Source organism: Motacilla alba, chromosome 2 (assembly GCF_015832195.1).
Source record: "Motacilla alba alba isolate MOTALB_02 chromosome 2, Motacilla_alba_V1.0_pri, whole genome shotgun sequence".
Lineage (NCBI taxonomy): Eukaryota > Metazoa > Chordata > Aves > Passeriformes > Motacillidae > Motacilla > Motacilla alba.
Window position 1 is genome coordinate 24447616 of NC_052017.1, and position 22050 is coordinate 24469665.

The window sequence follows — 22050 nt, forward strand, 5'->3', positions numbered from 1 at the left end:
CAGTGTGTGGAGAGAAGCAGGGGCAATGCTAGAACTCTGGCCCTCCTGTCTGGGACCTTTACCCACAAATGGTATGAGGAAACAGGGGCAAAACAAAACCTCTGCCTTTGGGCAGTCTTGTCCTTATTTAACCATGAAAGCATCTCTTCTGGAGCTCTCCCTGTTCTTCCAGAAAGGGACAGGACTAAGCAGGAGCCTGGTGCCATTGACCAGGCAGCTACGGAGCTGATGGCCAGGCTGCCGTGGGAGTGATGGTGAGGCTGGCCTGGGGGGATATCCTAGGCATCTTAGAGGGTGATGGCTGAGCCTTTGTGGGGCTGCCAGCTGCTGCCGTGAGGATGGTGGTGGGGATGCTACCTCGGCTGTGGTGGGGCTGACGGCTGCTGCCGTGCGATGGTGTCAGGATGCTGTGGAGGTGGCGGTGGATGCTGCCTGGGCTGCCGTGGGGCTGACGGTGGAGCCGGCGTTGTGTTGACAGCCGGGCAGCCGCGCAGCTGCCGGCTCGGCTGCTCCTGGGGCGAAGCCTGCGCCACTGTGGGGGTGACAGCGATGGGAACATCGTGGAGCCGAGCGAGCGCACTTCAGGCCGGAGTTGCAGGGGGGCCGGGCGGGGACACTGAGCCGGCCCCTCCGCCGCCACCTGCCCCGCGCCCCCCGCGGCCCCGCCCCGGTCCCACGGGCGGCGGCGGGGGTGTCTCAACCGGGGGCGCGCTGGCGGAGGAGGAGGAGGAGGAGGAGGCGGGAGGAGGAAAGCGGCAGCAGCAGCTCTCGGGAGGAGCCTGTCCACCGTGAGACAGCATATTCAGCCGGCGGCGGCGGTCCTGCCGCAGCGGCGGGCGGCTCGGCTCGGCTCGGCTCGGCACGGCAGGGCGCAGCTACTGGCAGCAGCCCTTCAGTCAGCGGGGCATCCTTCTGCTCCCCGGGCGGCGAGGGCTCGGTGAGAGCTGCGAGGCGCCGGGAGCGAGGGCTCGGTGAGGGCTGCAAGGCGCTGGGAGCCGCTCCGCATCTCCCGGGCGCCGGCGGAGGTGAGGTACCCGCGGGGCGGCGGGGCCGGGACGCGGCGGGGCCGGACCGGAGGGGCGAGTGAGGGCTGCCCTTGGGCCCGGCGCTGGCGGCGGAGGAGCGCGGCGGGAGTCGCTCCGCGGGATGCGCAGCGGCCGCGGAGCCTGGTGGGGCCGCCGGAGGCGCTCCCCGGGCAGGCGGCCCGGCCGGGCCAGCGGGCATCCCGGCCGGGCGAGCGGGCATCCCGGCCGGGCGAGCGGGCATCCCGGCTGGGTGAGCGGGCAATCCCGGCCGGGCGAGCGGGCATCCCCGGCTGGGCGAGCGGGCATCCCCGGCTGGGCGAGGGGGCATCCCCGGCTGCCCGCGGGAGCCGTCCGGCCCTCGCCGCGGGTGGGCTCTGGCGGCCTGGCGGCTCGTCGGCGGGGGGGCTGCGGTGAGCGAGCCTCGCCGGCCTCCGCACCTGCTCCGGTCCCTCGGGCGCCTCTCGGCCCCGGCTGCGAGTGGCGGCCGCAGCCTCCCAGCTGGTGGCTGAGCGCCGAACAGCTTAAAGCGAAAGGGGATGGTAAAAGTTTTTCATCTATTATTCTTCACACAGCGTGAGCGGTAAGCGGGTTTGCTCAAGTCCAGGATGACAGCGGACAGTAAATAGATCTTTCTCCCTTAAGGTCATTCCCTAAAAGGGTGAGAGAAGGAGAGAGTCAGCCAGAGGCCTTTTTTCACCGGTAGTCCAGTGAAATAGATTTTCAAAAGGATGTTATTGCTGTTACATCATCCCGGGAATCCCCCATGGTCAGCAGACAACATAAGGCCCCAGATTTCCTAGACAAAGCTCCTGTTTTATGGACTGAAACAAAGTTTGTTTTTCTATCAATATTGCCATTGACAGAAAATACAGATTTGAGCTATAAATGCATATAACATAAGGATTCTTGGCAGATCAAGCAATTGAGCCTGCTAATATAGAGGGCACGAGATGGAAGGACCTGACATGAAGTTGGCATGTGACTTTGGCACCTGAAAATTTATCCTGACATACAGGGTTTTGTCAGTGCTTCGCATCTGCTTGAGGACTTTAAAAAACATTGGAAGCTGCACTAAATATCATGAAGCAAGGGACTGCAAAACCTGTTTCAGAATGGAAATCCCGGGTCCCAGGACTGCCTGTCTCCTGATAGATGGTGTTATCAGAGCAATCAGGGAATTTAATTTCTTCTACTACCAATGTGCTTTGTTGAAGTGCCTCATTTGTTCTTGCCAAGTTAACGGGGAAAAGTTACATGTTTGCTATTCTGATTCTTTTATGCTCTTTTTTTTTTTTTTTTGGTTTTTATTTTCATTTGAGATGGCATCTCTAGTAACATTCTCCATATTTAGTGAGGGCAGATAAAATTGTTTTTATAATTTCTCTGCAGCATTTTTCTGGAAGAATGGGTTTCTTCAATACAAACCTTGGGGGTGCATCCAGGTCTTCTCCCCATGGGAGTGCTCACTGTGACACCAGTGCATCCTCTGCTTTGTTCTTTTCCCAAAATCATCCTTTTATAGTTCATAAAAATAAAAAATGTGTTGTCCCTTCTGTACCTTCTCTGAGAATAGACTGTTTTGAAGATTGGGTCTTATCATCATCCTCCTTGTTAAGCAGGACTTCTGAAGGCCAGGTATGTGAAGACCCAAAAGATGGTTTAGAGTTAGAATTGGCTAGATTTCTCTCAGCTCTAAGCACTTCTGCCTCTAATTAGTCTACCATAAAAATTCACTAACTGTAGTGCTGTCTTATGCACAGTTTAGGAGAGGAATCTTTAAAGGAGCAGCAATAAACCACACCTTGCACATGTAGTGATTACTGGAAGTTTGTACCCAGCAGAATTTAAATTAAGAAGCTGACTTTCCTGCTCTTTCTATAGAAGGAAGGGCAGTGAGCTGCCCTTCTTTGTGATGCCTTTCAGTGGCTATTTTTTTTTTTTCATTATTGAAATGTGTTTGTTTTTCAGTGTATTTTTCCAGCTTCAGGTTTCTGGTTCCTGTTATGCCTCCCATAGATAAAAAAGCCTTGCTTTAGCAGCTGTCTTCAGTGTAGGTACTCTAAACCATGCAACAAGAACTTACCTGCCTTATTTTCAAATAAATTAACAGATTCAGTACCTTGGTCTTCTTTTCTTTTGTAAGACAGGTTTCAAAAAGCATTCCTTGCTGCCCTTCTTTTTCCATCATGCAAGAAAAGAGGGGGGGAATACTTGATAGAGCTGGTTGCTCTGACGGGCTGTGTTAGAGGCACCACCATTGCAGGATATTGGACAATGATGTGAAATGGGCTGGAAGGGAAAAAGATAAGGGATCAAAATCGAAAAAACATAAAGGTACAGAAAGGCAGTGTTGCTTTTGAAAGCTTTATTTACTCCTGCTGGTGAATGAGTTACTCACGTGGTATCTTTCAGCTCCTCAAACTTAACTTCTCACAGAGATTTTAAACGTATTTGTGGGCACTCTAGGACTACTCAGGGTTATTAACCAGGGCTATGCCTCAAGTGCCTGTTGAGCATCTTTGGCTTGGTTTGACCAGCAGCAGAAGTAGTAATTTGGAATCTTTCAGAGTTACCAGCACCTAGTGCCAAAATGAGTTGCTGCTTGGAGTTGGTGGTGGGATGTTAACAGAATGATCCTCCTTGTCGTTTCTGTGGGCTTTAATTTTTAGAGAAGTTGGAGGGAAGTAACAACTCACTGAGGTGCACAGGGTAATTCATATCTGCAGAGATAAAGTCTCAGGCTTTCTGCAGCCATAGTCAGACATAATGACCTCTCAGTGCAATACTCATCTCATACTCAGCAATTTTATTTTAGAAATCTTAAATGAAACAAACCATAATGACTCTAGATATAATCTGTGTTTAAAAGGACATTTACCAGACAAAATACTGATGGAATATGATGGCAAAATGCCCTTAGTACAGATGCAACTTGTGTTAGTGAAACTGTGCTTTTGCCAGTGCAGCTTTATTTCTGTTTGTCAGAGTAACACAAGTCCTGCAGATGAGTACACATTTACATGTCCATATGGGGGCTTGCATATCAGCTGAGGGCTCAAATGGTCTTCCCCTCATCTGTTTGTAAGCAGTCAGAAATGGTAAAGCAGGAATGATACTGCTTAACAAAAAGACCTTGACTCAGTCTGAATCTCAGATTGATGCAATATGTCCCTTTGCTACTTGGTAATAATCCATCTAAAAGTGTGCTAGCTCTTTTTAGTTAGAGATGACATTGGGAGCTGTTGTTCACTTGGCCATCTGCAAGCCTCAAAATAAGACAGTGTACATGAGCTTGCTCCCCCAGTACTGTTCATTTTACGTGGCATCATCTTGCCAACTTTTCTGGGAAAATGGCTACTTCCAGGCAGATGGCAGGAGCGGCAGGAAGCTGTGAAGCAGACTAATGTGTGAGCCACTAGATCTTACAGATACAAGACACCTCTGATAATCTGTGACAGGTGATATACCAACTCCTCCTGAGCTTAAAACGACACCCCTTCTTTTTTTACTGAGCATTTTCAGCACTTTTGGTTGTACCTTTTGAGGCAAAAACAAGCTGATGAGTATCTGGGAGTGCAGTGCATCATGGAGAAGGCATGGAGCAGGAGTGGTGGTTTCTTGAAGCATTTTGTGGGCAGCACACTGTAACTCCATGCTCAAGTTTAAGGAGAGAGGTATCAGCCCTATCACTGCTGACAGTAATGGGAGTTTCTCTCTGACTTCTCTGGTGGTGAACCGAGCCTATAGAGTGGTGGCAGAAATCAGCTGCCCTCATTGTTTGAATGCCATGATACTTCTCCAAACACTATTGAAGGAAATGAGAGCTTTGCATTGACTTAACAGAGTTTTTATCAGTCCCTGTCTAACTGTGCATTGATCTGTGTGCAGATATCTGTGTTACCTGATGAATAGTAGCTGCTTAGATGTCTCTTGTGATTCTTGGCTCTTAATCGTACAGTAAAAGTACATGTTTTATATTTAACACAGCTCCCATGCATGTGAATCAGCTGATCTGGAGAGACAAGTTACCTCAACCTGAGGAACAGACCTTCTGGGAGTCCTTCTGGAGCAGTGCAGCTGTACCCTGTGTGTTCCCCAGATGCTGGCTCACTGTCCCTGCTGGGCCCTAGAATAATTAATCAATAATTTGACTAAAGAAGAAGGCTCATTTATTGCCACTCAGCAGAAAACCATTACAGAAGGAATCTTTTAAGGACTTAACTTTTTGTTTGTGAAGTGGTATCTTTTCTTCACATTTCCTTTCCCTCTTGCTATCATTCTTTGAGGCTTACCCTTTTCTATTTTACCCAATACTTGTCTTGACATCATATTCCCTTCTTGCTGGCCTTCTCTTCCCCTCCCCTTTGTTTTCTCTCCCTAGCATAGAAATTATATTAATTCCTTGGTCTTTTCTCCCTCTAGCTGTGATGTGGTACAAATAATTCCAAATCCTGCTCCTCAGTTATTAATTTTTCACTTCATCCCAGCAGAAAGATGCAGTGTGTTTTGTGTTCAGACAATGGGGAGTTATAGTAAGGCAAAGACACAAAACTGCCTAGTATGATTAAATAAGTATAATAGAGGATCTATTTTGTATCTATTTATATCAGTCTATATCAAGCCTTCCTTGATTCTAATAATTTCAGATGGAATTTGAGGGGAAAAGCTATGCTATGTTAGTACTGAAAGTATGCCGTGTTAATATGGAAAGTTAATCATTGTATGTCTTAGACCACATGCTGGGAAAATATGGATTTCTTTTGCCTTAAACTATTCACCCCTTCCGTTTTGTACCCATTAAAACAGATCTTAGCTTTTAAAGGGCATAGAGAGTCATATTAAATCCTTACTATTCAAGGCATGCCCTTGTTTCATGTTTTGCACATTAGGCCACCTCTGTTAGGATCAGAGTGGTTACCAGGTCACTTGGTAATTGGGGCAAAGACATTTCAAATGATTGCTATTATATACTTCCAGAAATTAAAATATGTAATAAAGCAGGGTTACAGAAAAAAAAACAAACAAACAACAACCTAACAAAAACCAACAAAACAAAAAACCAACCAAGACTGTTTCTAATGTTTTCTTATATTTGAACCTCTCTGTCCTGGTTTAAAGACTATTCTGCTGACACAGCTTTTAGAAGAATTTCTTCTCAGATTCTCACAGCACAAAGTTGGGGGACTATCTAAACTCATGTGACTTATTTCATAATACATGTTTGTCTTCTCTTTAAATAACATGAAATATTTGCCATTTTCATTAATCTCACTATTCAAAATCATATGACGTTGTTGTTTCTTTCATCAGTTTGTTTCTAGTTACATTTTAAGCAATTGCTGAACCAGAAGGTGGTTTGTATCATAATTCTGATTTATTTCAGATCTTAGCTTGCCTCTAAATGAATTCATTCTTTGTCCTTTTTCGCTCAAACTGCTCATAGAGCTGTGTCACACGCTTATAGCAGTTTGTTACAAACTATCAACTTCTGCCAGTCTTCATTGCCTAGGAACACAAATTACTTCTGCAAAAACCAAAGAAAAGATAGTTCAGGTTCTATGTGCTTATGACTGTAAACTGTGTTGTGCATTAAACAATGAATGGCTTAAAAATCTATAACCTTTTGGAATGAAACAAGAAATTTGACCTAAATCATACCCCCTAGTGTGCAGTTAGCTATTCATGTACATAATCTGCTGCATTTGGCAAAGCCTGTGAATGTTGTATTCCTGCCTTTCACTATCTCCACAGTAGTAATAATAATACAAGAAAAATTGTGCTGATGGGATAGGAGGGTATTGTACTGGAGACAAAATAAAAAAAACAGTGATGCCATTCTCTCTTTGTACTGAAAGAGCCCGTGGGAAAACTGTCCCTTTATTTCTCACAATATTTTCTTGTTCACAGAAAGCTGAATAGCAAGAAAATGCAGGAAAGCCTAGTTTCTGAGCCTTTAAGGGCCTCTGAAAATATTTTTAAAACACCTTGTGCAAATTCAGTACTTTGTCTAATAATTATAAATTAGAGAGCCTTAAGATTTTTCCCATATGCTTAAAGCACAAAACTCAGAAGATGACAGTAAATTATACTCCTTGTGAGGGGCTAAGATGGAAAAAAATCTGTGTTTCATCCTTAGTACTGGTACTGTCCACACCTTTTACAGCAGCCTTTATGTACATAACACTTATTGGGTTTTATTGTTTACTTATCAGTGACTGCAGGGACAGGGAAATAAAAATACTCTAGACTTCCACGTTGACAAACATATCAGTCTCTTTGAACAAAATTATAATAAAATGTAGCAGTAATATTGGTTAATACTAGTGTGGAATTTGAAGTCTTTAAATGGAGATTATGCCTCCTCAGTGTTCATTCAGTAAAGCTTAATTAAGTTTAATTTTTTCCCAAGAAAGTTTCTGATCTCTCTAAATCAAGTGATGAATTAGGAGTAAGTATAATGAAAGTTGGTTGCCTCCTATTTTTTGGTGTTATTTTTCTTGAGGTAGTGAGTATGTGTGTTTATGTCAATAAGACTGCTGTGCTTTCTCATACCATGCAATGTTGACTTTTGCTAAAGGATTAATTTTAGCTATTACCCAATTACTCCTTGGTTCTCTCTGGTGCTCTCTTGTGATACTGCATTGATCTGTAGTTTAACAGTTTAACAGTTTGATGTGGCTGAAAACCAGACATGGATCATTTCTAGTTGCCTTGTGGACCTTCAGTGGTCCAGTATTTTTACAGCCACTAGTAAACGTTGATACATTTTCCAAAACTGTATCACATTCCCCATTTGAAGAGAACTGGTGGTTTCTAACTGATGTCTTGGTCTCAAATTCTGGAGCCAAGGTCCTGGTGTAATGGGCCATGCACTAAGGCTTGCTTCTGGATGCATCCTGCAGTGTGCTCCAGGGATGTGATTACCCCACAGTTCAGGACAGGGACTTGTTTGCTTTTGCTCTCAGGCAGCCCGTTTTGCAAAGCTTCTTCTCAGTGGTAGCCAGGGCATTTGAGAGATATGTGTGTGGGGGAGAGAAGAGCTCATGTGCAGCCAGCATTGCCTTTTCTAGGAGGCTGTGCCTAAAGTTCAGAGCATGTCCACATCTTAAACCTGGGATGCGTACTTGAATTCCCCAAACTGGGAGCTCTTATGGTGCCTGGGAAGCTCAGCTGCATCTAAACTGACAAAATGGTATGGAAACAAACTAAAATTGCTGTCCTCAAAAGTCAGCATGGCTCTCACCTGGCTCCTGAAGCATGGGAAGTCTCTAAAAACTCATTTTTTTGCCCTTTTCTGATGTGTTCTTACCCTTGAGCCCCCAGACTCAACAGCCAGTGTGTGCACTCTGTCTCTCTGAGGCTGCTCTATCTACTTCATCTCTAGTTCCTCAAGCCCATCTGCTAGACTGTGGCTCCATGCTGAGGTGCAGCTGACAGCATCTGTTCCTGGTTTTAATGGGACTCACCTAAAGTAAAGGAGTCTCAGGTAATTTTTACTTTTGCTTAAAGAGATATTTGATTGTGAAGTGGTATCTTTTTCTTTGTGCTCTGCCTTCCTCTGTGCTCTGACCAGCAACCTATATGTCTTCTGCAGTAAGTACATTTCCAGTCTTCCCTGCTGAAGCTGCTTCTCATAAGTCTAAAGTATTAAAGTTTCCTTGAGTGCAACAGAGCATGTGGGAGAAATAGAAAGGACTCTTCATCACCTTGCTTCAAATGCTCAGGAAGAAATAGGAGTCTTTAGCTCCAGATACTAAATACAGCATTGTATTGTAAACTAAACAGTTACTGTGTATAATATAAACTAACCCTGAAACAAAGGCTAGAACCCAGGGGCCTCTGTTAGGGATTAATGTTCGCTCTCTCGCATCTGCTTCTTCTGGTCCAATGAATCTTTGCAGAAAAGAAATTAATAGAAAATAGCTTCGATGATTAAGAATGCAATCTCCATTCCTCCAGTCCTTCTCACTCATTAGCCAACAGTCACCCTAGGAATGTGGGTTTCAGTCTTCTCAAGACAAAAACTGTCCAACCCCCCACAGACAAACCACAAACAAACAAAGAAGCAATCCCCAAAACATGTTGCTACTGTTTGGGTGGAATGCCTTAACCACAGAAAAGGTAAATGGAAGGCATAGATTTCTTGATTCTTAGTCTTCTCTCATATTCAGATACTTTGCATACGTCCTTTACATTATGCTGTTAGGCATCTGCATTTATCATCTTGCCTTGTTATCTGGACATACCTTTTTTCTCTTCTGTCAATCAACAGGGATATTTGGGTAATGCAGGCTCTGAGCATTCATCTTGCTTTGTTAGTACCACCAGATAAGCCCTGGGAAGTACAAAGAGAATGATAGTGTTGTTTATTCTACTTTTTTGAGAACTTTCTGTATATTTCTTACAGCCAGGGCTCTTCACTGCTTTCTAAATCTTTAGCTGTCTTGACTTCAGAGCTGAAATCAATATGTAATATTTTTAACCTAGTTACATCCTTACAGACATCAGCAGCAAAGCAGAGCATATTTTGTTATAAGAAAGAAATGGTATCTGGGTAAGTCTTGCAGCAAAACCTGTGTGATGATAGCAGAGCTTGTTCTTTGATGTCTCTCTGGCAGTTGTCATAACTGGGTTAAGAAGCAGACACTAGAGCATGCATTTTTCATGTTAGGGTAAATGGCTTTAAGTATCACTTTGCAGCCATGTACCACTAGGGTTATCTCAGGAGGAGAGTGGAAAAGTCAGAGGGGTCAGTTTTACCCCCCAGTGTGGAATGAAAGTACATGTTTTAATGGCTGAAATGTTTTCAGGATGGAGAAAATGAATCTTTGGTCCACTTCAGGAGAGACTAGCAGACAACATGAAGCAAAATTTGATGTTAGGCTTTAGTAAATCATTAAATTTACCCCTGGGAGGCATTTTGGTACTGTTATGATGAACAAGATATTTTATATAGGTTTTGAAGAAGTGATCATATCAATTATAGAAGCAGATATCATTGACACCTGATCATTGTATAAGAAATACATACAGAAGAAATTGAAATCAAAGACATGAAATACAAGGCTTTTATTTTTCTAGATAGGTGACCTGCAGCTTGTTACCTCTCTCACATTATCCATCTCTAAAATTTTACCAATTTACAACTTGCATTTGGTGGTCTTTTAATGTCAGAAAACACCTTTAAATTATCCTGTTAGGTCACAGAATCATAGAATGGCTGGGGTTGAAAGGCATCTTTGAGATCTTCTAATTCAAAGGTCCCTCCAGTGGAGACACCTTTCACTCAGAGGTTCGTTCAACCTGGCATTTAAACCCTTTCAGGGATGGTGCATCCACAGCTTCTCTGGGCAACCTGTTCCTGTGCCTCTCCACTCTCACAATGAAAGCTTTTTTCCTAATAGCCAATCTAAACCTACTCTTTTTCAGTTCGAATCTCTTTCCCCTTGTCCTGTCACTTCCAGCTGTTATAAAAAGTCTTTCTCTCTTTCTTGTAGGCTCCTTTCAGGTACTGGAAAACTTCATTTAGGTGACCCCAAAGTCCACTGTTTTCCAGGCTGGACAAATCCAAATCTCTCAGCCTTTCCTCCCAGGAGATGTACTCCATCTCTGTATGGAGTACAACTTGGTGGCCTCATCTGGACTCACTTCAACAGGTCCATGTCTTTCCTAATAGCCAATCTACTGGGGCCCCAGAGCTGGATGCAGCACTGCAGGTGGGGTCTCACTGCAGCACAGTAGAGGGGCAGAATCCCCTCCCTCACCCTGCTGGCCACACTGCTTTTGGTGCAGCCCAGTTTGCTTTGGCTTTCTGGGCTGTGAGTGCTCTTGGCTGGGTTGTGTCCAGCCTCTCATCCACCAGCCCCCTTAAGTCCTTCTCAGAAGATCTGCTCTTGATCTGTTCATCCTGCAATTCCTCTCTGGAGCAATCTGGGAAAATCACAGAAAATAACATGGTGCAACAAGAGAGACCAGTTAATGTGTGTGGGGAATGTAGAGTCACAAAAATTGGAATTTTGTTTTGTCCATTCCCAGCCATATACAGAGCCACATATGGAATCCTGGGTATTATTGCAGCCAGACAGTAAGCAATAACAGAGACAGAAGCTGATAGAGAGGGCAGTGACCAAGAATGCTTAGGAATCTTCTATTCTACAAGACCTAAATGTTGTCAAGCATGCAAGTGCTTTTTTTTGCTAAAAACATCTGCTCTTTGTAACTGGTGCATAATTCCTCAGTCAGATCCCTGGGAAGTACAAATCAGTATTGGCTGCTGCATTGTTGAGGACCATCTCGCAGAAGCACATCTGAGATCATTGTGCAGTTATAAATGTGCTCGTTAATGCTTATTGAGAGAAAATCCAAGATATTTGAAAGACCTATTTAAAATTCAGTTTTCTTTGAAGTGGTGTGTGCAGTTGGTTCTGTGGAGTTCAATATAAAGGGCGCATATTTGGTGCAAGACATGCAGCAGTTTTGCTAGAGTGACATGTTAGAATGAGTCCTTGAGTTCATTCTGCTCCTTGCTGAAATGTTGTGTGTTTCTTGCTCACCTCCAGTGAGTTGTTGCCAGCAGCTTCTTCCCTTCAACCTTGATGGCTCTTCCATGGCACTAGGTTTTTTTGATGCCTTGTTAAGGCTGACCTAGAACAGAGCCTAGATGGAGTTAAAGAATTAAGTAGGTATTTATTAGGAGGCCTCAACAGATCCACCTTGGGCAGTACAAGAGCCCAGCTAGGGCTACACTCAAATGAACCCAAAATGGTCACAAAATGGACAACTGGTCACGGGGTCTCACGCTTCTATAAGTTCTGGTCCATTAGCATATTGAAGTTAATTGTCTAATTATTGCTTTAGCTTATTAAGTCCCATCCTTCTTGTTTTTCTCTCTTTAGTCTGTCGTTGTTTATGCTCTTGGGCCTGAGATTTGGATCATTTGTCCATGGTCCCCAGCTAGAGAAGGAATTGTTTTGTCTACCTACTCTGTGATGAGAGCTTACCATCCCCTAATATGAAGCTCAGAACTACACGCTAAAGCTGCACAGAATCAAAAAAAGTGAAAGCTGAAACCTGAGGCATATGTTGGAATTGAAAAGGTCATAGTAGATTTAAGAGACTAAAGGGGCACGAGAGAAAGGGGTGACAAGAAGGTGTTGCTTCATTGGCACTACTCATGATGGAAGAATGGGCAGTAGTAGAGTTCTGCTCACATGCTGCTTTGTGGAGACCCTACAATTCTGCTGAAACTGAGTTTTTGTAGTAGGGCCATTATGGAAGAATAAGTGCGAAAAGATTAAATAGTAATAGATTGTAAGGGATGTGCAACTGAGCAGTTGTGGGTACATTTCTTATACCCTGTCAACATCAAAATAAATAGGCTAGAGATGTGCTGACCTGTTGCATAGCAACCAGGAGGAAGCACAGAACCAAATCTCTGGAGGCTTGTGATTTGTAAACCTTTACAGAACAAAGTACAAGACCTTTGCCCATCTGCTAGAAATGTTCAGAAGCTGAAGGATAAAAATGGTACATTCCCTGAAATGCAACACTTGACAACCATTTTTATTTATAGATAAATACACAGATGCAGTGTTAAAAGCCTGACTATTTTGCCTCAAGGTTATGTAGAAAAAATACTTAGTCTCTTCAATTTTACTTAGTGTTTTCCTGAATTCATCACACACAGGCGATTCCTTTAAATACTGCAAATGCTGAGTTTTTGCAGCTGCAAATATTTGCTCATTGTTGTGATTTCGTAAATATTGGTATGCCCATTTAGCAAAATTATTTATGTTATTCGACTGAAGTCAAGTACAAATTCTGATGCATGATGAAAAGAGCCACTCATGTTTATTTAAAAATTGCTGTTGAGATGCTTCTAGCCCCTCTTGCCCATTTGAAGTGTGTTTCAAACATTATTTTCAAATGAATGAGATGTATTAGAATACATTTATGCTAGGGTAGCAACTCCCTCTGGTTTCTTGCAGACCAAAGCTGTTTATCTGCTTTGTACAGTTTCATACTTTGCATGCACATTTTACAGTTGTGGAAGTCATAGGTAGATCTCATGGGATTTTTTTTCTATTGTAAAAATATATAATATTTCTAACTGTAGGAAAGATGTGAATTTGTACCAAGTAGAGATAAATACGGTATGTTATAGAAATGAATCATTTTTTTCCAGTGGAACACTTCATATGTCAGAGTTTCAATAGTAATAGTACTCCCACTCCATAAACCCATTCTTTAAAACCAAAACCACTGAGTAATATATTTTATTGTGCAACATCCTTTGCATTTCGCATGAATATGTTTTGCAGTTTTGGACTCAAGTAACTGGCTATTTATGAAGGCATATGAATAATACATGTACAGCATCTCTAAATGATAGATGCTGCCTATTTATTTCAGAGAAGTTCATGAATGAATCAATTATTTATAATTAGTTACATAGGATGACTAATGCCATATGTAACAGTATTTAATGAACCCCCTTGGTAATTGCAACAGAGATAATAACAAAAAGGACAACACAGGAACTCACAAACCAGGAAAGACCTCAAGGCTCATGAAGGGTAAAATTTCTATTCCTTTTGGAAAATCTCTACTCTAGTGCAGCCTACTGAATGAACAGCATGTAAAAATCCTGCAAACACCAAAAAGAAGTAAGATCCGTAGGCTTTTTATGTGCTACCAGATTTGGAAACTTAGGTTCCTTTTTAGATGAGCTTGGCAAAAGCATGCAAGCAAAAAGCTATGTTAGCAAATACAAAGAACAGGCTGGAAGAGAAGGGAGATCTTACATGTTTTTTACTTTTTCTACTTAAAAAGTGCACTGTTGTAATTGTCTTTTTATTTTATTTGATATACATTGGACATTTTGGACTTTTCCCCCTATATTTAGTCTACATACACATCTTGCAACTCTTTGTACCTGTTCTTCCGGTTTTATTACTCTAACAAGTATCAACTTATTGGTACTGAAATTCAAGTAAAACTTATTAGATACCTGTGACTCTTTCTGCTGTTAAGTGTTCATAGAAATGCTTTGAAAAAATATCTGCTCAAATATTGTGATATTGATCATTGATAAACACCTTGTAGCTTGTCAAGCTGTAGTAAAACTGGCTTGCACCTCTAAAAGTACTTGCCTGGCTTTTAGTCCAGTTGAGGAAAAAATGCCACTGTTTGCATATTTACATTCTTATTGCTACCACAAATGAGATGGCTGTGAGATGTTACTACCTGTGGGATGAGCTTAGTGGAGTAGTTTGGCATATGTTGTGTACAGCAGAGAAGTTTGTGCAAACATCGTTATTATTTTAAGATTAATGTAAATTGTCTTTCAAATATCTTGCTTCATGCAGTGACAAGCTAAAAGGAACTGCTGGGAGCATTGTTAGGACAGGATTCTTCTCACCCTGTCTGAGACATTTACAATGGAGATTTCTAGTACCTAATGTAGATCACCCAGGGCCCTTTATCATCATTAAAGAGGAATTGCTGACTTTGGGGCATGCTTGATCTTAGCTGCTTTTAAACAACTGCTTTAGGAAAAGTGGAATCACGTCCTAGGATACCCAGACTCTTTTGATTTTACCTGTACTGATGGTAGGGATAGCTCTGCATGTACACTGTGGGCATCCAGGATGCTGTGAGCTAATCAGAAGATGGTAAAGTCCCAGAAAGCGGCCCCTGGGAGCCAGTGCTGCATGTGCACAGGCCTGGGTAGCTGCCATCGTGCTGGGTCTGGTGTGTAAGCGGAATTAAATGTGTTTCTAAGCTTAAGAGGGGACTCTGGGGACTCTGGGACTCTTTAATGCGCATGAGGAAAACTGACATCTTGAAATGGAGTACTCCATTTCATCAAAAGGCATGCCATGAGGAGCCAGCTCCTTTCTTAACTATCTCGAAGGAGAATTTTCTCCAAGTATTGGGAGTTCAGGCAGATGCTCTCTGTGCAAGGTCCTGCTAACAAAAACCTGTGCTAGCATGTGTGGTAAGCTCTTCTGCAGTGGGAGGACTCTCTGTCCCCTTTGAAAACCATGACAATAAACTCGGCCAAACAAATAAAAATTGATCTAGGATCTAAGATTATGCATCTCCCTTGAACAGGGGAGCCCCAGGCTGTTACTCTGCTATGATAATTATTTCTACACTTACTCAACATTCAGTGTGTTCCTATGTGTTCCTCTCCCACACAGGGGATTTAATTGCTTCAGTAAAAAATGTGCTCCTTAGTGATTCCTCTGACCAGTGCATTCTCCCAGGCTGGAGATTAGGTTGTGCATAAGCCTTGGGCTGTCATTCTGCACCACAGAGAATGTTTAAAATAAATGTCTTTTACTGTTTGCCTTTATCTCTCTTGGTGTGGTGTGCCTTTTGGCACTCAGAGTGGCACTTACTAGAAATCTGCCCGCAGGAATGAACGGTGTTAGCTCCATGGTTAATGCCAAGCAGAGTGATAAGTATATTTGCCTCCTTGCTAGCTACAGACTTTCTGACACCCAAGAAAGGTGGTTACATACCGTTGGTGTTCAATTTGTGCTAAAATTGCAAATAGCCAGTCTGCAGGTTGGTAAGCTGTCTAGGGGGCTCAGGCATGACTATAATATATTCAGGATGAAAGTCTGTGACTGAGCTCTGGCAACATTCTTTGAAGGAAATTTAATACATCCTCTTTGTTGTATGTAAGATCTATTTTGTTAAAAATAGAGCAAAGTTATAATAGGATTTGATCACCCTGACTGGAGCATTGTGAAAAAGGGGCCAGGCACTAAACCATTGATGCTCAAATCAGGGGAAAAGCTAGTTAGCTTCCCTGACATTAACGGAATGAATTTTTAGAAAGCCATTCATTGATATCTGACAAACAGCTTGAAAGGGATGCCAGACCCTCAGGGTTTCTGTCAGTAGCCTTAAAATGCATTTGCATATTTTTTGCATGGAAATGGGAGTTCTCCCTCTGTTACCAAACTGCAGAACTAAAAGGATGCAAAAACTCTATCTAATCCAAAGGGCTCTGAGGGGTAACTTCATAATCAGAATTCAAATGTGTGCAACAGATTAGGAAAATTACTTCAAATGGGATTTCAGCCATATCTAAAAGAGACACAGAAACCCTGAACAGATTGGTAGGCAAAATATTACCTGCACTGCCATTAAAATGCTTGTTTTTTTCCTCTGGGCATTTCTCATGTAAAAAAATAGCTCACTGATGTCAGCTGATCACACAGATTAATGTTGTTTCAGGTGCTACTGCTTACTTTTCCAGATAGCAAATGTATTTTTTCTTTCTGTCAGTTTTGATTTCTCCAATTGATAGCCATACCATTATGGATGAGAGTGATAGAGGGATAAAGAAATGGTGGTCCTCCACATGCAGCCGTTGGTCCCATTGGTTGGTAGCTGTCCTTCCATTACCATTTGTCCTTCCTATACCATTTGCTGGCAGCTCTTTTGGAGGGAACCAGAGTCCCCTGGCCTTGAAAGGGTGCCTTGCTAGCATGGACAGCTCTGCTGAAGTGCAGAATCTGTGACAATGTGAGCTGGAATTTGAGCCGCTCTTATGCCTGTCCTTTTCATTAAATGATTTCCTTGTCTGATTCCAAATGTGATTCTATTCTTTCCTTTAAGGAAAATGCTTGCCAAGACAACAAAGCATTTGGGGCCAAGATTGTGCTTAATGGGCGGGTGGTGTTTGGTTGGCAATATCCTCCATGTCACAGGGTAACTACCAGGCTTTTATCATTTTGAGGAGGAAGCTGATGTCTGCAGTGAAATTCATGATGGGTGAAAACGCCATATAATTTTTAGCAGATAATTTTACTCTCTGGTCATCCACCCATCCAGGCAGTAATATGAGTGGAGTTCTCACTATGCTAAAGGAGAGATGGCATTCAAATTTCCCATGCATCAAGTGAACAATAGACTTCCATTGCGTGTACATGGCACTGCCATTGATCTGATTGATTTGCGTTGCAGCAGAGGATATGATCGCTGATGTGTGAACAGGAAAAGCACAGTTAACTCTTTTCATGAATGTTTGTATTAGTCAGAGCTGTCCTTGAAACAAAGTCCTAATAAGAAAATCAGTATTGATACAGTTAGATTACAGTTCATAATGATTATGATGTTAGAAAATCAATAAATAATCCATGACTTCAGTTATGGATTTGTGCAACACTGGTGGGGTTTTACAACTGTAGAAAAAGATTGGTATCATATCTTCTTTAAAGATCTGGCTCTATATCTGTATAGTATGACTTTATTTCCTTACCCTTCATTTTCAAGGCTCATGTACATCAGTATAGGCTGACAGAGATTTAAAAGAGAGAGTATTTGATGCTTCACATCACTATTCTAAAGAAAAGTGGATTTAAATGGTGGAAGAGGTCTTTCAGTATTTCAGAAGAAATGTTTTTGCCAAATTTGTGTGGTTGACATCAAATCAGGAGTGTTAGGCATGTCTCCTGCCTTTTGGAAAGATGACCTGTACACAAGACTGTTGGCAGAGCAATGTGCTGCTTCATTAAAGAGAAACATTGATTTGCTGGGGTTTTGAGCCTTGTCTGCAGCTTCTGGGGGAATGGCCCAGCTTTCCTTGGAAAGGGTGGAAGAGATTCCTGGACAGGATAGCTCAGAGCTTGGTGAGAGTGCTCGCTGGAGGGGTGAATGTGAGAAGGATACTGAGACTGAACCAATGGTCTGTGTGGGAGCGTGTTGGTGGGACAGGGGATCCTGCTTGGCAGCTGTACAAAGCACCTGCATAAGCAAAAGCTCTCTTGTTTCCATTTTTTGAAAGTAAAATTATTACTTGTCTAAGAAGTATGGGGCTGTTTGGGGCAGCTCTGATTCTGGTACTTGGAATCTATTTGTGGATCTGAGTTCTACACTCTGGCAGAGCTGCTGAAGATCATGGAAATCAAAAGATTTTAGCTTCACTTTGAAAGCATTAAAGCATTATTTTGAACAGCAATAAGTTTGCTTCACAAAGGTAATTTTATAGTAGAGGCAGTCTGAAAATATATTCCACATTTGGTGATATTCTGGTCTAGTTTCTTGAAATGAAAATTGCAAAGAAAATATTCCACTTCCTACAATGTCAGTAAAGTCCGAGGACCAGTGTTTATATAGAAATATATTTGTTGCAATTTTAGAAGCCCTCATTTTGATATAATTAACTATCTTTTTTTCAGTAAATAGGTTAATCATTCTATTTTCACCTTGATTTTCCATATTTTTGTTTCCAGCAGAGTCAAAATGTCAGACAAAAGTGATTTAAAAGCAGAACTTGAGCGCAAAAAACAACGTTTGGCTCAGATAAGAGAAGAAAAGAAACGGAAGGAGGAAGAAAGGAAGAAAAAAGAGGTAAATTTGCAAAACCACCTTTTAGATAGCTTATGCTTGTACAAGGGGCTTGCTGAGGTTTTGACATCTCAGTATTGTATGCCCCAAGGTATCTGTCATGTGGAATGAGATACTCAAACCCACGTCAGGCTAACCTGAAAATCAAAAAGCTTATTTTTAGTCAAGAATATTGGGGTGAGTGAATTGCTTTTAAAACCACAGCACTGTCAAATGACAACAGTTTAGACAACATGATGTGCATGTGTATGGAGAAAGAAAAATTGATTTGCCACAATGCTTTTTCCTGCGCTCTCCTTCAATGGAAAGGGAGTGGAGAGTGGGGAAAGACAGAAAGAGGACTCACATTTTTTCAAGCCATTACAATCTAAATATGTATTTTTGTACTCTGAAGACTAGTTTGATTACTAGCTAAGGTAACAGATTTACAATTATTATTCTCCAGTAAAGTAAAACATAATTGCAATTGCATTTTCATCTTCTGGCATGGGTGCATCTTTCACTTCTGTTAAAGTTTGATTGACATATTAGTTTATTTGTCCTTGACAATATGCATTAGGTTTATCATTAAGGGATTTGTACTTCTTTTTATTCAGTCACTTAGTGGAATAGAGGTGAGAATTGACAGGAGTGGATATTCATTTTCATGCAAAGTCAGAGAAGCATTAAGTGATTATGCTTCCTTTCCTTCAAATGTCAACACTTACTATAGTTTAAAGCACCTGTTATCCTTTACTAATAACTGGTTTCCTTTTAAACTGACACTTTAATATTGTACATGAATTTCATGGAATTACCGTGGAAATGTGATGTGATCCAAGAAATCAGCATTCCAGTTTTGGCTGTCTTTTTAATCTTTTGTCATTTGAGCCACATTTGTGCAGTTACAGCACATGCCCCAGTGAGGCTCCTGCACTCACTGGGGAAGTTCTCCATAAGCAGATCTTTAAATGATTATGCTTTCAGTGGTCATTACTGAAGAACTAGAGGGAGAGGGGCTAAGCTAATGCTCAAGGGAGCTATTAGATCCTTTCTCTTTGTCCCCTGACTCTGACTTTATGCCATGTGGAGAACTTGTGGTGGTTGAAACTTTCCATTGTCTGCAGATAATGCTTCCATGCGTATTGTAAATGGGCTGTACTGTGGTGCCAGATGGGTCCAGGAGTGAAGGCTGACACTCACAAAGGTGCTTGGCCATTCACACTGGTGCAGGGGAGCTGTCTACAAACCTACATGCTGTGAGACAATTCATGGGAAGAGCTGAGCACAGGAATATGCCTGGGCCTTGACTATAAAATCAATGTTTCCTGCAGTCTCTGAACTGGAGAACATGAACATTCTGAATTTCCGGGTTTTCTGTTGTGCCTGCACCAAGATCAACACCAGTCTGAGGAACTGTACAAGTCCTCTTTTCCAGCACTCTGGTTTCTGCAGAAAGGGCAACCTCATTGTGGGATTCTGGCTGATGCAGGTGCTCCTACTGTTTTTGGATGCCCACAGATCAGAGTGGGAGAAGGCTAATGTGTGTAAGCTCCAAGGAGGTAGAGATAGCTAAGCAGAGAGGGAAGGGTCTTTTGGTCCTTTAGTGAACCCAGGGCTGCCACAGTCCTAGTTTAGAGATGTCAGTTCTTTCCTTTGCACCTCTTGGATATTGAAGTTAATAAGTATTTCTTTTCCCAGCAAGTGCTTCAGACCAAATGTAGAACCTTAAGCTACATCACTGAAATGCAATAAATTTTTTTGTTGATTCTGAAGTAAGTAGGAAAGGGCCTGTTTTATTCAGGGTGATGATACTTGCTGTTCTGTGGTCAGCTTTTATGTTAGTTGAGTAAGTTGCACCTACTGAGTGAGAGGCAGAAAATTTCCATTGTTGGCCTGTAAAAATTCTTGCAAATATCCTTGCAAAAACTGATTTTACCATCCATTTAGGGAAAATTACTGTTGCTGATATGCACACTATAAATTATCTAAGTTAGAAATTACCTAAAAGTATCAAAATTAATTTCAAATTGTACCTAAGCAGTAGTGCATACACATATTTCCACACAAATAATTTCTAGAGCTGATTATATATGAAATAAACTTTTCTGTTTTGTTCTGGTTTAACTCAGGCTGATCTACAGCAGAAGAAGGAGCCAGCTCAGGAAGATTCTGACCTAGACCGTAAAAGAAGAGAGACAGAAGCTTTATTACAGAGCATTGGTATATCCCCAGAGCCACCTCTAGGTATTTATGAGAAGCACACTGTAAAGCATTCAGCTCTGCCACAACTAATGCTTTCTTTCTACTAAAGCATGCTTGGCTTTTTTGATTTTTGGCTGTATTAGTGAAGTGAACTCTTCTGTTTGAATGCCTGCCATACCATTCACGTATACAAGCTCATGGCATTTTGAGTACTCGTCATTGCCAAAAACATCTCTTTCATTTCTTCAAGATTTTTTTATAAACATAATGCAGGTTGGTTTTGCATACCAGCAGTGATTTCTTTTCTGATGGACTGTTTTTTCTTCTCACTCAAAAATATAAGTGCTATCTTCATTAACCCCAAGTTTTGTATCAAAAATTCAAATTAAGCATTTGTAAGGAAGGAGGAGCGTAGTTATGTGGGAACTCCCACTATGTTTCTTTTAAAATGAAGAAAAACTGGAGAAGGAAAATAAATAAAAAAACCCAAATCACAAATAGAAAAACACTTATCAACAGACACTATTGTAGATTTTTGCTCTGGTTTTGTCTGCTTGACATCTTTTTTGGTTTTAATGTTTTAGTTCTAGAACCTGAAGGCTTCATTTTGAAAACACATGTATGGATTACCTTGATAAGGCAAATTTATTGAATGGTCCTAAAGTGAGAAATTTCCTTCCATTTCCCCTCTTTCCTTCCCCTTCCCCTTCCCCTGCCCCTTCCCCTTCCCCCTTCCCCTTCCCCTCTCCCTCAAATTTGGGATCACTCTCACTGTTTTAGCTGAAATCTTGGCCTCTCTGGATCTATCAAGCCTTTTCATTAAGTTCATTGTGACTGAATCTAGGGTTTTACCCCTGGTTATTCTTGCCAGTAATATATAGGAAAAACTTCAAATTTGACAAAATGTTGAAGTTTTGGTTTAGGAAAGGAGCTTATACAGATGCCTGGGAACATATACAAGTAGGTAGTGACATTCTGAATTGGAATTTGAATTAATTACTTGCATCAACCAACATTTATTGAGAAAAGTTACTATTTTTATAAGCTATGATAGAGTGACTGAAGCTTTTAGACACCACTTCTCAGAAGAATTGTCTGACAAGTAATGGTTAGGTTATTTCTACATATAACAAAATATGTTTTTTTAATTATATCATTATACAAAAGTAAGCTCCAAGATTAAATCAGATATATATTTTAATGTATAGCATTAAAATACTCATTTTTATGTAAGAATGAGTATATATGTCCTTATCATTTTACTATCCAAACACATATATATTCATGTTGCAAGTTATCAGTTTTTATCTTAGTTAGTTTTTTCTGTTTGATACTGTCAAAAGAACATGTTAATTCACATGTAAGGTGATTTAGTTAAAAATACTATTTTGTTCTCTTTTGTTCCCCTTACATACACTCACAATTAATATACAAAGGAGGATTTAATTCCCTATTCACGTGATGCCAGGTCTCA

The 22050-nt window shown here is 41.6% G+C and overlaps 1 protein-coding gene across 7 annotated transcripts in view; it reads left to right on the top strand.

Moving 5' to 3' along the window:
• Positions 1 to 687: 687 nt before the first annotated feature.
• DYNC1I1 (dynein cytoplasmic 1 intermediate chain 1) overlaps positions 688 to 22050 on the top strand; it is a 185939-nt gene continuing 164576 nt past the window's right edge. Inside the window, exons 1-3 of one of the 7 annotated variants that reach the window (XM_038127778.1) lie at positions 688 to 1025; positions 18278 to 18395; positions 20504 to 20618. In XM_038127778.1, coding sequence (XP_037983706.1) covers positions 18288 to 18395; positions 20504 to 20618 — 223 coding nt within the window. In that variant the 5' untranslated portion in view covers positions 688 to 1025; positions 18278 to 18287. The remainder of the gene's footprint in view (positions 1026 to 18277; positions 18396 to 20503; positions 20619 to 22050) is intronic. The other 6 variants (XM_038127774.1, XM_038127776.1, XM_038127781.1 and 3 more) reach the window with 6 other exon arrangements.